This window comes from Ictidomys tridecemlineatus, chromosome 9 (genome assembly GCF_052094955.1).
Source record: "Ictidomys tridecemlineatus isolate mIctTri1 chromosome 9, mIctTri1.hap1, whole genome shotgun sequence".
Lineage (NCBI taxonomy): Eukaryota > Metazoa > Chordata > Mammalia > Rodentia > Sciuridae > Ictidomys > Ictidomys tridecemlineatus.
Genome location: NC_135485.1, coordinates 63,086,218 through 63,098,505, shown reverse-complemented (window position 1 = coordinate 63,098,505; position 12,288 = coordinate 63,086,218). Strand labels below are relative to the sequence as shown.

The window sequence follows — 12,288 nt, the reverse complement described above, 5'->3', positions numbered from 1 at the left end:
GGATTGAACCCAGTGCCTCACATGTGCTAGGCAAGCACTCCACCACTGAACCACAACCCCATCCCCATCAGTGTCTTTTATTAAAATATTTGTTCTAGCTAGGCACAGTAATCCCAGCAGCTTGGGAGACTGAGGCAGAAGGATCTCAAATTCAAAGCTAGTCTCAGCAATGGTAAGGCACTAAGCAACTCAGCAAGTCTTTGTCTCTAAAGAAAATACAAAATAGGGCTGGGGATGTGGCTTAGTGGTTAAGTACCCCTGAGTTCAATCCCTGGTTCCGCCCCCCAATCTATAAATAAAAATATATAAATATACATTTTGAATTATATATTTGTAAATAAAATTAAAGTCTATTATTATTTATTATTATTATTTACTTATTTAGTGGTACTGGGGATCAAACCCAGGATCTTGCACATGCCAGGCAAGTGCTCCAGCAACATCCCCAGCCCATATCATTTACTTTTTTTTTTTTTTAATATTTTTTAGTTGACAATGGACCTTTATTTTATTTATTTTTATGTGGTGCTGAGAATCAAACCCAGTGCCTTACACATGCTAGGCAAGTGCTCTTCCACTGAGATATAACCCCAGCCCAGTATCGTTTACTTTTAAACATAAGAAACAAACATAAAAATTACTCTGATGATGGTTGAGTTCTAGTCTGTCTCTAGATTACCTTTCCTGAAATCTCCTTCTTTTGATTGGGGATCAAACTTGGGGTGATAGGAACAACAGGTGATACCTCTTGAAGTTAATTAGTCTTTCAGAAATTTATAAGATCTCCTGTATCTATATAAGCATGTAAAAGAAGTACTCTATCTACCATAATTTATATTTGCTGGAAATTCTCAGTTAAAACTTTCCCTAGAGATAATATGTCTGGATTTTAAAATTATATATTTAAAATTTATATATGTTTTACATAAATATATTTAAATATATTTGTAATATATATTTACAAACATGTTTACCTTAAATATGTTTATATAATATGTACATTAATATGTTTATATATTTAAAAATATATACACATATTTTTATTATATTTATGTTGTATATTATATATTTATTATAAGTGTATATTAGTGGCATTATATATATAACATAAAATATGTATTTATAAATAAATATATCTATATTTCCTATCTATATCTATATATACATGTCTTCCTGGTACTGGGAATTGAACCCAGAGCCTTTGCACATGCTAGGAATGCAATCTACTACTAAACTACATCCCAAGGCTTTTTTCTTTTTTTTTTTTTTTTTTTTGAGCAGGAGGACTTGGAATGGATACAGGGGCGTTTTACCACTGAACTACATCACCAGCCCCTTTTATATTATATTTTCAATTTTGAGACAGGGTCTTGCTAAGTTGCCCAGGCTGAACTCAAACTTGTAGTCCTCCTGCCTCAGCTTTCCAAGTAGCTGAGATTACAGTATGCATCACTTTGTTCAGCTTAAAATAATATTCCTTTTTATTTAACTATTAATAGTTGATTTATATATGCTCATAGAAATGTCTTTACAATATTGGTCTCAAAATTTTCTTGTCACTTATTTCCCCATGCATATAATTATTTGCAAATAAAATACATTTCCCACATATATTAAAATATATTTTAAATATTAAGTATATTAAATATCATTTTACTTTAATTTCTCTCTCTTTCACTCTCTCTCCTTATCCCTTCCTCCCTCCATTTCTCTCTTTTTTTCTTTCTCTCTCTCTCTCTCTCTCTCCTTTCTTTTTTGGTACTGGGAATTGAACCCAGGGGTGCTTTGTCACGGAAATAAATCCCAGCTCTTTTTTTTTTTTTCTTTCTTTCTTTTCTTTTTTCTTTTTTCTTTTTTTTTGAGACAAGGTTTCATTAAATTGCTTAGGGCTAACAAAGTTGCTGAGGCTGGCCTTGAACCTGTGATCCTCCTGCCTTAGCTTTCTGAATTATTGTGATTACAGCTCCTTTTTAATTTAAGAAACAAAAAAATATTAGGCATGGTGGTTATGAGGTTCCAATAGATCTGAGTAGATGTTTTTTTGCAGACATCGCTTGAGAGTCAGGGGAAGTATGGAAGCAGTATACAGATTAGGAAGAGATTATAGGTCTCTGAAGGTCATTAATGACCATGACTGCATATTATAGGATATGAATGATATGCTTTTTGTTAGTGTACTATTACTAAATAAATATAAAGTATAAATTATAGACTTTATAATTTCAAAAACTTTCAAGTTCTGTGTTAGTATAAAAAATTACTTACTTTCTTAAGAAATGCAGATGGTGCCACCTTATCCAAGGCATTGTCTGTAGCACATAAGTAAGTGATTCCGTTGATAAAGAGAGTATGGTAGATATAGCTTTGGAAAGAATGCATTCATTTACAAATATTGAAGGAACTAAGTACCCATATAGAAAATTTAGCTTCATTTTCAAGTTGTCATTAGTGGTATAAAAACTATATAGGTTAAATTTTTATAATCAGAATGATTGGAAGAGCTTTCATTAGTTTGAAATATTAAAGTAAATAATGTTAAACCAAAAGTGTATTTAAAAATGTATTTAAAATTGCATTAATAAATTACACTGAAGATGAACTTAATAACCTGATTGTGTGTGTGTGTGTGTGTGTGTGTGTGTGTGTATGAAATGGTTTTGATAGAAGTCAAATTGTAACAATCAAGGTTCTTACAGAATAGAAAATGCTATGTTCACTGGTTTTTCCTATTCCTGTATTTTTAGGTAGGCATATTTAATTTTGGCACTTGGCTTTCTAATATGATATATTAGAATTCTAATATAATAGATTAGAATTTAATGATAGATAAGAATATTCTGGAGAATAGTATGAGTTGGGGAGAGGAGAATTATACTCCTATTATGCTGAAGTGTGCTTATCCTGAGCATTCCAACATCTAGACCTTTCTACCTTCTCAGAGTCATATATTAGGAGGCTAGATGACTCTTGTAAAGTGCCTCCATCATTTATTGCACTTAGATATTAGTCTTTTGAACACTCTATCTCCAAATAGTTAACAGGTAACAGACCTTGTCAAATGTTAAATCATGTTCAGAAACATGTAGAAAGGATAATCCTAGAGGCACAAAATTTAAAGTATATGTCATTTCAACATAAATCCTCACATCACATCGTGAATACAATATGCTAAAATATTTTAATGATAATATTGATAAATGAAATCTCCGCCTGGAAAATATTTTTATTCCTAAATTTGGAAGAGTCTGTTGGGGAAGAGTTGCTAATTCTACTATCTACATGAAAGTTACATATGTGATTGGAAAGAGATTGACACTAGATGTGAAAAGGAGAGATATTTTAAATTTATGCCTAGTATGTTACTAGTGAGTAACATTTAGGTACTTTTTTTTTCCAGTATTAGGGACTGAACCCAGTGACACTTTGTCAGTGAGCTACATCACCAGTCCTTTTCATTTTTATTTTGATTGTTCCTCTTTTTTTTTTTCCCATACTGGGGATTAAACCCAATGCCATGCACATGCTAGGCAAGTGTTCTACCACTGAGTTACATCCGCAGCTAGTTTTTATTTTGAGATAGGGTCTTGCTAAGTTGCCCAGGCTAGACTTGAACTCACGATTCTCCTGCCTTATCCTCCCAAATTGCTGGGATCACAAGCATGTGCCACTGCATCTAAATGAAATTATTTTTTAAAATAATTTTAAAAAAATATTTTTTAGTTGTCAATCTACCTTTATTTATTTGTTATTTATTTATATGGGTGCTGAGGATCAAACCCAGTGCCTCAACCATGCTAGGCAAGCACTCTGCCAACTGAGCCACAACCCTAGTCCCCTGAAATGATTTTTAATATTAAAAAATGTGAATACCTGGGGCTGGGGTTATAGCTGAGTGGTATAGTGCTTGCCTAGCATGTGTTAGGCACTGGGTTCAATTCTCAGCACCACATATAAATAAATAAAATAAAGGTCTTCTGACAGCTAAAAAATTATTTTAAAAATGTGAATACTTGACATCCAGGATATATTGTTAACTAAAAAAAGCAAGGTGGAAAAAAGTGTGTCTAATATACTATCAACTCTCATTCTCAGATACTACCTAATAAGGGAAGTATGAATGCATATAAGTATTGTATAATATGCTCTTATAGAAAAATACAGAAAAGAAAAAGAATGTATTCCCAAAAACTTATTCAGAAGGGTCACCTATATACAGCAGAGAGAGAGTAGTGTGGAAAGGAATGAAAATGAGACTCTTCAAAGGAACTTTGTTATTTAGACTTGACTCTGGAGCCATATAACAGTTTGCATAATTATAAAAATGCTATTAAATCAAACTTTTACAAGGAGTAATTATTAAAGATAAGAACAAAATAAAATATATTTTAAATATATATAAAATAAACATTAATATACAGAGTCATTTTTTCATTTTTTTATCTTTAACATATATCTTTTATATATAAATATGTATAATAACATTAATATACATTGGCATAAAACATTTAAGGCAAAACATAATGTTTGAAAACATGTTATATATAATAAATATATTTAAATATATTTATATAAAGCAAGGGATGATGGTGGCTTGGTTACTATTTGGAAAGGAAGGGCAACAGAATTTGCTAATGGATTTGAGTGTAAAAGCGATAAAAGTCAAGGATAACAAGATTGCAGACCCGAGGAACTAGAAAGGTAGGATGTGAAGACTGAAGGGTTAGAACATCTGAACTGTGGAACAGGCAGTTGGAAAATAAGTCTGGAGTTCAGGAAAGAAGCCTCAGAGTAAGACTCAAATTTGAATATACAGTATGGGTAAGCAAATAACCAATAGGAAGGTACCTGTTTCTAAAATCATTTCACCTAATTATTTCAGTGAAAACACAACTAGATCATCATTTTGCAAACACCAATAAACTAATGAGTAAGGATGGTTGCTAACATCTCCAAAGGAGATATAAATAAGATAATTAAGCACCATCTGATAGAAAAAACTCATATAGTCTTGCCAAAGGGATTGGACTCTAGACTCTGGATCAGTTACTTGGAATATGGTGAAATGCATTTTGGGTACTCAATCAGCAAACCTAGAATGTGGGAAATTTTGTAGATTCCTTAACAGTAAACTGTAACAAAATGAAAGGAGTGGAGAGGGAGAGTATAGATTCAAAGGAACTCAAAAGACATATTAAAAATGGGTAGGATTGGGCTTTCATCTGAGGATGCATATTTGGGTGCTGAGGCAATAAACAAACAGGAAAGCAAATACTATAGGAGTTCAGATAGCGGTCCATTTTGGGGAAAGAGAAGCAGCAATAAATGGGACACCAAAGCACAAGATGGGGAGTTTTGGGGGGTTGCTGGCAGGGTTTTATTTTTTTAGCTTAGGTAGCAATTGGTATTGGATAGAATCCCTTATAATACTTCAAAAAGCTATACATTTCATTTATCTTTTTTTTTTTTTTAAGATGGGGCTTCTCTAAGTTGTCCAGACTGGTATGGAACTCTTGTTTATTATTGTTTACTATTCCCATTCGTGACTTTATACTTTTACATGTAGAAGTTCTCCTTTTCTTCGGGTTTAATCAAATCCTCCTGCTTTAGCCTCCTGGTTAGCTAAGACGATCACACTCAGTTTTTTTTTTTTTTCAGACTGTTTTACTTTTTAAAAAAAAGGTTAAAGCTTGTTCTTTAAAAAAAAATATGAAGGGACTAAACAAAAGCTCTTTTCCCCTACCTGTTCCTTTTCTAGTAAGTGTTTTCATCATTGGTTTAAGATCATCACATGTAATATCCCAAGAAAAGCTTAAGAGTTGTGGCTACTATTCGTGATGTTATTAAAGTGATTTTAATAGACGTTTCCTTTTTTTAAATTAATGAAGTGTTTTGGGTATACTAAAAAGATGGAGAATAAGATAATGGAACACTTTTAGGCCCACTTCTCAGTTAAAATGATACAATTAGTATCTCCTTCATATGCTTCCTCAATTTCATTCTTTTTCCTTCCCTTTAAAGAGGTAACAATCCCTCCTTCTTTCTCTCGCATTCTGGTACTGGGGATTGAACCCAAGGGGCACTTTACCACTGAGCTACATCCCTAGTCCATTTTCTTTTTTGAGACAGGGTATCACTAAGTTGTTGAGTCTGGCCTGGAACTTGTGATTCTCCTCCCTCAGCATCACGAGTCACTGGTGTTATAGGTGTGTACACCACACCTAGTTAGAGGTGACTAGTGTCTTGAAGTTGGTGTTTATTATTCCCATTCATATTTTATACTTTTACATGTAGTTCTCCTTTTCTGCAGATTTAATCAAGTATATGTGCAACTGTTATTTTTTTTTCATTCATCATTGGAATCATTAGTTGGTAATTGTTAAATGGACTTCATTAGGATACTCCTTACCTTCCCATTTGAATTATGGTCTTTGTTTCACCTCTAAGAAGCACAAGTCTAAGGACTTTTGCTGCTGCTTCCTAAAAATAAATAGTCAGCATTTACTTTATGAAGATTATTGTATTTTCATTATTTTTCTCCTAAATTTTACCAATGTTATGATTAGCTAATTAAGGAAAAACTTTTTCCTAGAAGAACTAATGGGTATTATTCATAAAGTATGGTATGAGGCAAGAAGTCATAAAATAGTCATATGAATTTGCAAGAAAATACTAAACTTACATAAATATACACATAATTTATATATGCACATATAAGTGTGCAAATGTAGGTTGCCCTAGATAATTTTATTTTTACAGTCAAATGTTATATATGGCTTCAAGGCTAGAAAGCATAGAAAGCACTAGCTGATTAAACATCTTTTTAGTGAACACTAGTCCAGTATAATTAAAAGGTTAATGGATTATGTATTCAGCTCTTATTCTCTGAATACCCTTAGCAATACCTTCTTTCTTTTTCCAAATAAAAATTTATATTTACTACTCATTTATCTTTTTTTTCCTTTTTCTTTTTTTTTTGGGGGGGGGAGGTGTACTGGGGATTGAACTCCGTGGAACTCAACCAATAAGCCACATCCCCAGCCCTTTTTTGTATTTTATTTAGAGACAGGGTCTCACTGAATTGCTTAACACATTGCCATTGCCGAGGCTGGTTTTGATTTCATGATCCTCCTGCCTCAGTCTCCCGAGCTGCTGGGATTACAGTCATGTACCACTGTCATTTATCTTTTTTAAAAAACTAAATAACTACCAAGAACTTTTATTCCTGTTCCATGTAAGGATCATTCATTGGGGAAAAAATTTGTAAGAAACTACACTTATCCAGAATACTTTACATATATAGTCTTTTATTTGGAGTCTCATTAATTTACTTTAGAAGCATGAAAGGAATGTGAACATTATGTAAGAAGTTTTGGATAGCTCTACTCGTATTTTTGCAAAATGATATTTTAAAACTTTTATGAAAGGGTAAAGCTTATTGTAGAAAATAAAACTCAAAAACTCTTGATATTGTCTAAAACATCAAGGCAGTATTTTCTAGGAAAGGATTTCCTAAGAAACTTGGAACATTAAAGGCATACGTAAACTTCCTTTTATTCTGTTATTAGAATTGGAAAATATTCCTCTATCTTCCCCGAAGTGTCACATTTGGAGAATATAAACACTGCTATTGTAGCAAAAACCAAAACAAATGACAACATGGGGCAGTAGAAAATGTGACAAGGTGGGTTCAAGGTGTATTTCTGGAATTCACATGCTGCAGACTCAGGGACTTGTCTGGCCTGTTTCTTTGTGGAAAGAATGAAGAGAGCAGGCAGATGATCTTTAGGATCTTGGTCAGCTCTAGAACCCTGTAACTGCAGTTGACTGGATCCTGTGATTAAGTGTAAGTATTGATATTTTTCAAAAAAGTAATATTTTTATTTATTTTTTGCAGTTCTGGGAATGGAATACAGGCCCATAAGCATGCTAGGCAAGCATCCTACCATTGAACTACATTCCAAACCCCCCCCCAAATATAAAGTTTTTGTGACAATCCTTGACATTGAGGGAAGCCATGACATCTTTCTCCCACTTCTCAACCTGAAGTGTTCCTTAAAGCTCCTTGCCATCCTTTCCTCTCCCCTGGTCAGCTTTCTGCACTGCAGTAATTCCACACCTCAACTGCAATTGTAGACAACCCTGCTCTCTTCTAAATTCTTGCCTTCCTGCCTGCTTCTGAAAGTCTTTAAATTCCTCTCTCCCTCCTTAATAAATGTCTTTGAGAATACACCCAAAGTACAATAAATAAATCCAGGAATCAATAAGTGGGATGCCATCAAATTAAAAAAACTTCTGCACAGCAAAGGAAACAATTAAAAGAGTGAAGAGAAAGCTACAAAATGGGGGAAAAATCTGTACCATCTATTCCTATGACAGGGGTTTAATATCCAGAATACATAAAGAACTCAAAATATTCAATGCCAAAACCCAGTAACCCAATCAATAAATGGGCAAAAGAATTAAACAGAAATTTCTCAAAAGAAGAAATACAAACAGCCAACAGATACATGAAAAAATGTTCAACATCTCTAGCAATCAGGGAAATGCAAACCAAAAGTACACTAAGATTTCATCTCACTCCAGTCAGAATGGCAATTATTAAGAACATTAATAGTAATAAATGCTGGGCAAGGATGTGGGGAAAGGTATAGTCATACATTTTTGGTGGGACTGTAAATTAGTACAACCAATAGGGAAAGCAGTGTGGAGATTCCTCAAAAAATTAGAGATGGAACCACAGTATAACCCAGTTATTGCACTCCTTGGTATTTATACAAAAGAACTAAAATCAGCATATTATACCAATACATCAACTTTAATATTTATAGCAGCACAATTCACAATAGCCAAATTGTGTAATCAGCCCAGATGCCTGTCTCTAGATGAATGGATCAAGAAAATGTGGTACATATATACAATAGTTTTTCTTAGCCATAAAGAAGAATGAAAATGGCATTTGCCAGTAAATGGAAGGAAATGCAGAAAATTGTGCTAAGTGAAATAAGCCAGAAAACCAAGAGTTGAATCTTTCCTCTTGTATGTGAAAGCTAGAGCAAAATGAGGGAAATAAGGAGTGAGAGATGGTATAGGATATCATAAAGATACAGGGAAGATGAGAGGAGTAGAAGAAGGAGAATGAGAGGGAGGAGGAAAAGAAGGGGAAAGGGAACAAAATATGGAATGAGTTTAACAAAATCATGTTATATATGTATATATAATATGTATTATATATATGTACACATATATAAATGTATCAAAGGGAATTTCACCTTTATTTATATTTAGAAAATACCAATAAAAAATTATTCAGTCTCTCAGGAGACTGAGACAGGAGAATCCCTAAGTTCAAAGCCAGCCTCAGCAATGGCGAGGTGCTAAGCAACTGGGTGAGACCCTGTCTCTAAAGAAAATACAAAATAGGGCTAGGGATGTGGCTCAGTGGTTGAGTGCTCCTGAATTCAATCCCCAGTACAAAAAAAAAAAAAAGAAAAAAAAGTTGTGAAAGGAAGATCAATAGAGTAGAAGAAGGAGAATAGGGGGAGGAAGGAGGGGAGGAAAAGAAGGAGAATAGGGATCGAAATCAAATTCCTTGCATGTATTATTTTTGTCAAAATGAACCCAAATACTATGTATAATTATAATGCTCTAATTTTTTAAGAAAAGTGTGTTGAGAATCTATGAATCACAGCATTGTATACTGGGAAGACAGAGATGAAGATAGTCCCTGTCTGGAAGTTCAATGACAGAGGTAGGTAAATAAGAGAAAATTCCGTTCAGCCTAAGTAGTTTGGTAGTTAGGGTTGTCAATTAGTCTGGGCTAGAGAAGGCTTCAAGAAGGAATTAAGAAACACCTCAAAAGCACAGAAGAGCTTATATTGTCTCAAAGTGGAGGAAAATGGTCTCTCCATAGAGGGAGCAGGAGAGAGGAAAGGAGACTTTGATGAGATTGGAGAACAGCAGGAAGTTCAGGATAGAGAACAGGAACATCCAGAGAAGGGAAGGAGGCAGTCATGGAAAAGCTCTTCCATTCAGGGAGGACTCTGACTGCCAAATGAAGGAGTATCAGCTTTATTCTGAATATAATCAAGGAAGCATCAAATGATTTGAAGCATCACGTTTGCTTTTAGGCAGGATCACTTGAGCAGCAATGTGAGTTTTGAGGAAGACTAGGCTCTGAATTCTGAGAGGTTAGTTAGGAGGCGTTTTCAGCAAGCTTCGGTGAGAAGTTATCAGGGCCTGGATGAAGACATGGTTAAAAAAAAAAGATGGATTCAAGATATACTCGGGACAAAGAACTGATACTTGATACTACCGGGCAATCAGGGCCTCATCTCCAGCCCCTACGCATTGGGAACCTGTGCTCTAGCTACACTGGGTTTCTTGGGGATCCCCAAACACCATGCTATTCCCTCTGGAGGGTGTTCTCATCCCTCTGCTCTATACCAGGACAGGACTAATTCTAATAAGGCTTACCAGCCAAGCAGCCTAATCTGTAGCCTAATCATCTTCTCTGTAGCCGGCACACAGACAGCCATCCTGAGTGCTACAGGAACAATCACATCCTACCTCCACTGAAATACCTTTTACACTCTTAAGACATAAAGGTTAAATAAGGATTCCAGGGCCAACGTCATGTTCATTTTTATCCATGCATCCCTCACATTCTTTACTCCGGAATTTGGCAACTACAACATGTTCGCTAAATGTGTGCTTAATTGCAGGTCATTTCTCTACAAGGGAAAGAAAATCTTTAAGGTCTACTTAATCGGACAATGGTACAAATAATGGTTAATAATGGTACAATGGTGCCAAACGCGGCACATGCAGTGCCAACAACAACCTCTGGGGGGCGCACTTACAGCTCCCGCCCGGGAGTCCCGGCCTCTTGCGCCCCCAGAGTTCTGGGCCCTCCCGCGGCGCCGCGTCCTGAGGAAAGGGCTCCACAGCCGTTAGCCTACAGGAGCGAACTCCGCGGAAGCGCGGACCTGCAGGTACCTGATAGGAGCCTCCAGTCAAGGCCAGCTCCGCTAGGACCGCTCGGCCATTAGCAATGCAGCTGTAGGTAATCGTCATAATGGGAGGGCCAGTGAAGGATAAAATCCAGCCCGTCGTAACTGCCCGCTAAGGCTTTGGGGCGGGGCTCCCTGAGGAGGCGGTGTCTGCGCAGGCGCATGGGGTGATTGATTGGCAGGGAGGGAGGCGGGACAATCTGTGGGCTGAGCTGAGGCGGGTGCGAGACCCTTTCCAGGTGTCTGGAAAAACGTGTTGTGTTGTGGGCGAAGCCTTCGTGGTGGTCTTTAAAATCACTTATTGGGTGCCTGCGCCTGTAGTCCCAGCGACTAGGAAGGCAGAAGCAGGACTATTCCAAGATCGAGGTCAGCCTCCGTAATTTAGTGAGACTCTTGTCTCAGAAAATAAATAGGACCTGGGATGTGTTCAGTAGTAAAGAGCCCCTGGGGTCAAACCCTTCTAGAAACAAAATAAGAACAAAAAAATCCGACAACCAAACAATTAATTTTACTTCAAAAGCCTTACTTTTGATTAATTTGCAGTCTAGGATATGGAAAAGTAAACCATGCTTTTTGTTTGTTTTGGTACTGGGGATTGAACCCAGAGGCGCTTAACCACTGAGCCACATCCTCTGCCCTTTTTAGTTTTTATTTTAGACAAGGTTTTGCTAGTTGTTTAGAGCCTTGCTAAATTGCTGAGGCTGGCTTTGAACTTGCAATCCTCCTTCCTCAGCCTCCCAAGTAGCTGAGATTACAGGCATGTGCCACCACACCTGGCTTAGACCATGGTTTAAAATAAAATTCATTCATTAATTCAAGAAACATTGGTTGAACTCCTGTACTGCACTGACATAGACTACATAGGTTCCTGAGTATGCAAAGATGAAGACCCTGACTTGGAGGAGTTTATATTCTAGTAATCGTTAGAGGAACATGCAGACAAATTCCACTCTCTAGCCATACGTGTGTTCTGTGATAGAAAGTATTGCACAGTATTGCAGGACTGAGGTGGAGGCTGCTAATATTCTTTGAGAGAGCAGTAGAGTCACTGTCCAACGTAGTGGATGAGTGGGTTTTCTCTAGGTGGGGAGGAAAGAGGAAATCTAAGCAGAGTCTTTTGTAAAGGCTCCAAGGAAGGCTGGTGGGTTTTGGGAATGGGTATAAGTCATGATGGAGGCAGAGAAAAGGTGTATGGGAGAGTTGGTAGGAGATGGTGGTCCTAGCAGTGGTAGAATGACCTTTGTTACACTATACCTTGGGTGCCTTGACAAGTTATAAA

The 12,288-nt window shown here is 36.1% G+C and overlaps 1 protein-coding gene across 1 annotated transcript in view; it reads right to left on the bottom strand.

Annotated features, from left to right (window-relative positions):
- LOC120892327 (uncharacterized) overlaps positions 1-11,132 on the bottom strand; it is a 34,339-nt gene extending 23,207 nt beyond the window's left edge. The window contains exons 1-3 of the mRNA XM_040292240.2: positions 10,996-11,132; positions 6,407-6,477; positions 2,266-2,362 (exon numbers count right to left, since the gene is read on the bottom strand). Of these exons, the coding sequence (XP_040148174.1) occupies positions 2,266-2,362; positions 6,407-6,477; positions 10,996-11,073 (246 nt within the window). The 5' untranslated portion in view covers positions 11,074-11,132. The remainder of the gene's footprint in view (positions 1-2,265; positions 2,363-6,406; positions 6,478-10,995) is intronic.
- Positions 11,133-12,288: the final 1,156 nt, after the last annotated feature.